The sequence below is a fragment of the Rhinopithecus bieti genome, unplaced genomic scaffold (genome assembly GCF_001698545.2).
Source record: "Rhinopithecus bieti isolate Rb0 unplaced genomic scaffold, ASM169854v2 scaffold_28456, whole genome shotgun sequence".
Classification (NCBI taxonomy): Eukaryota; Metazoa; Chordata; class Mammalia; order Primates; family Cercopithecidae; genus Rhinopithecus; species Rhinopithecus bieti.
Window position 1 is genome coordinate 22,328 of NW_016812403.1, and position 1,789 is coordinate 24,116.

Sequence of the window (1,789 nt, forward strand, 5' to 3'; positions counted from 1 at the left end):
GGGGTAAAATAGCTGGATCCCAAGATGAGTATTCAGTTTTATTTCATGGAATCTGAAAGGAAAATTTGTTTGCACAAAATATTTTATAAGGCAAAGTTACCATATTAAAAATTGAATAAGATCACATTTAGGCATATACATTAACTGTGGGGTCATTTCAACCAACTTAATTTCCTCTGGTCTGGTTTTAATAGGCACCCTTAAATGGATAGATGGAGACAGAAAACAATACAACAGTGACAGAGTTCATTATTTTGGGATTAACAGACAATCCTCTGCTATGTGCCATTTTCTTCATGGTTTTTCTAACAGTTTATATAGTTACCATAGTGGGAAATATTACCATAATCCTCTTAATCCAAAGCAGCCCAAAGCTTCCCACCCCAATGTACCTTTTTCTCAGCCATTTGGCTTTTGTGAACATTGGGTATTCCACATCAATTACACCAATCATGCTCATCAGTTTCTTAAGAGAGAAAACAACTATTCCTGTCACGGGCTGTATAGCACAGCTTGCTCTGATGTCATGTTTGGAACCACAGAGTGCTTCCTACTGGCCACTATGGCCTATAATCGCTATGTGGCTATCTGCTTTCCCCTGCTTTACTCCATCCAAATGCCCCCAGTCATCTGCCTCCTCCTACTGGGAGCCTCCTACCTGGGTGGATTCATGAATGCTTCGTCTTTTACAGGCTGTTCGATGAACCTGTCCTTCTCTGGTCCAAACAAAATCAACCATTTTTTCTGTGACCTCTTCCCACTCTTGAAGCTTTCTTGTGGCCATGTTTACATTGCTGAAATATCCCCTGCCATCTCCTCTGCATCTGTCCTTATCAGCACGCTGTTTACCATAATTGTATCCTATGTCTACATCCTCCGCTCCATCCTGAAGATGCTCTCTACTGAAGGAAGGAAGAAGGTTTTCTCCACCTGCGCTTCCCACCTCACTGCAGTCACTTTGTTCTATGGGACCATTTTGTTTGTTTATGTGATGCCCAAGTCAAGCTATTCAGCAGATCAGGTCAAGGTGGCATCTGTGATCTACACGGTGATGATTCCCATGCTGAACCCCCTCATCTACAGTCTTAGGAATAAGGAGGTGAAAGAGGCCATGAGAAAATTGATGGCAAGAACACATTGGTTTTCCTGAATTAAATCAGGTATAATCCATAAATATCAAAACCAATGATTTGGGAGACATTTGTGCTTAATATTCTGTTTATATTTGTCATTGACTGTATCACATATATAGTGAAGAGCTTGTATAAATATAGAAAGCCAATGCTTACTTCCAGGTACAAAGGTAACTGTGTAATTTATATGGACATCTGCTGGAGTCATTTTTTTTTTTTTTTTTTTTTTTTTTGAGATGGAGTCTCATTTTGTCATCCAGGCTGGAGTGCAGTGGCGCAATCTCTTCTCAGCTCACTGTAACCTCCTCCTCCCGGTTTCAAGCGATTCTCCTGCCTCAGCCTCCTGAGTAGCTGGGACTACAGGTGTGCACCACCACATCTAGCTCATTTTTGTATTTCTGGTAGAGACGGGGTTTCGCCCTGTTGGGCAGGCTGGTCTTGAACTCCTGAGCTCAAGCGATTCGCCCGCCTTGGGCTTCCCAAAGTGCTAGGATTACAGCATGAGCCACTGTGCCCACCCTGGAATCAAATTAAACATGGATTTGTCAAGGTAAGAATACCTCAGAAAACAGCTTCTAATGAGATGTCCCCCATTCGCCAATTACAGACTTCTAATTAAATAGAGACACAAAGAGACATATTTCAAAGATCAACTT

The 1,789-nt window shown here is 41.7% G+C and overlaps 1 protein-coding gene across 1 annotated transcript; it reads left to right on the forward strand.

Moving 5' to 3' along the window:
- The first annotated feature begins 212 nt into the window (after positions 1-212).
- Positions 213-1,150, forward strand: LOC108544934 (olfactory receptor 481-like). The gene is given in 2 exon segments (XM_017896362.1): positions 213-513; positions 516-1,150. Coding segments are annotated over 2 exon segments (936 nt in total).
- Positions 1,151-1,789: the final 639 nt, after the last annotated feature.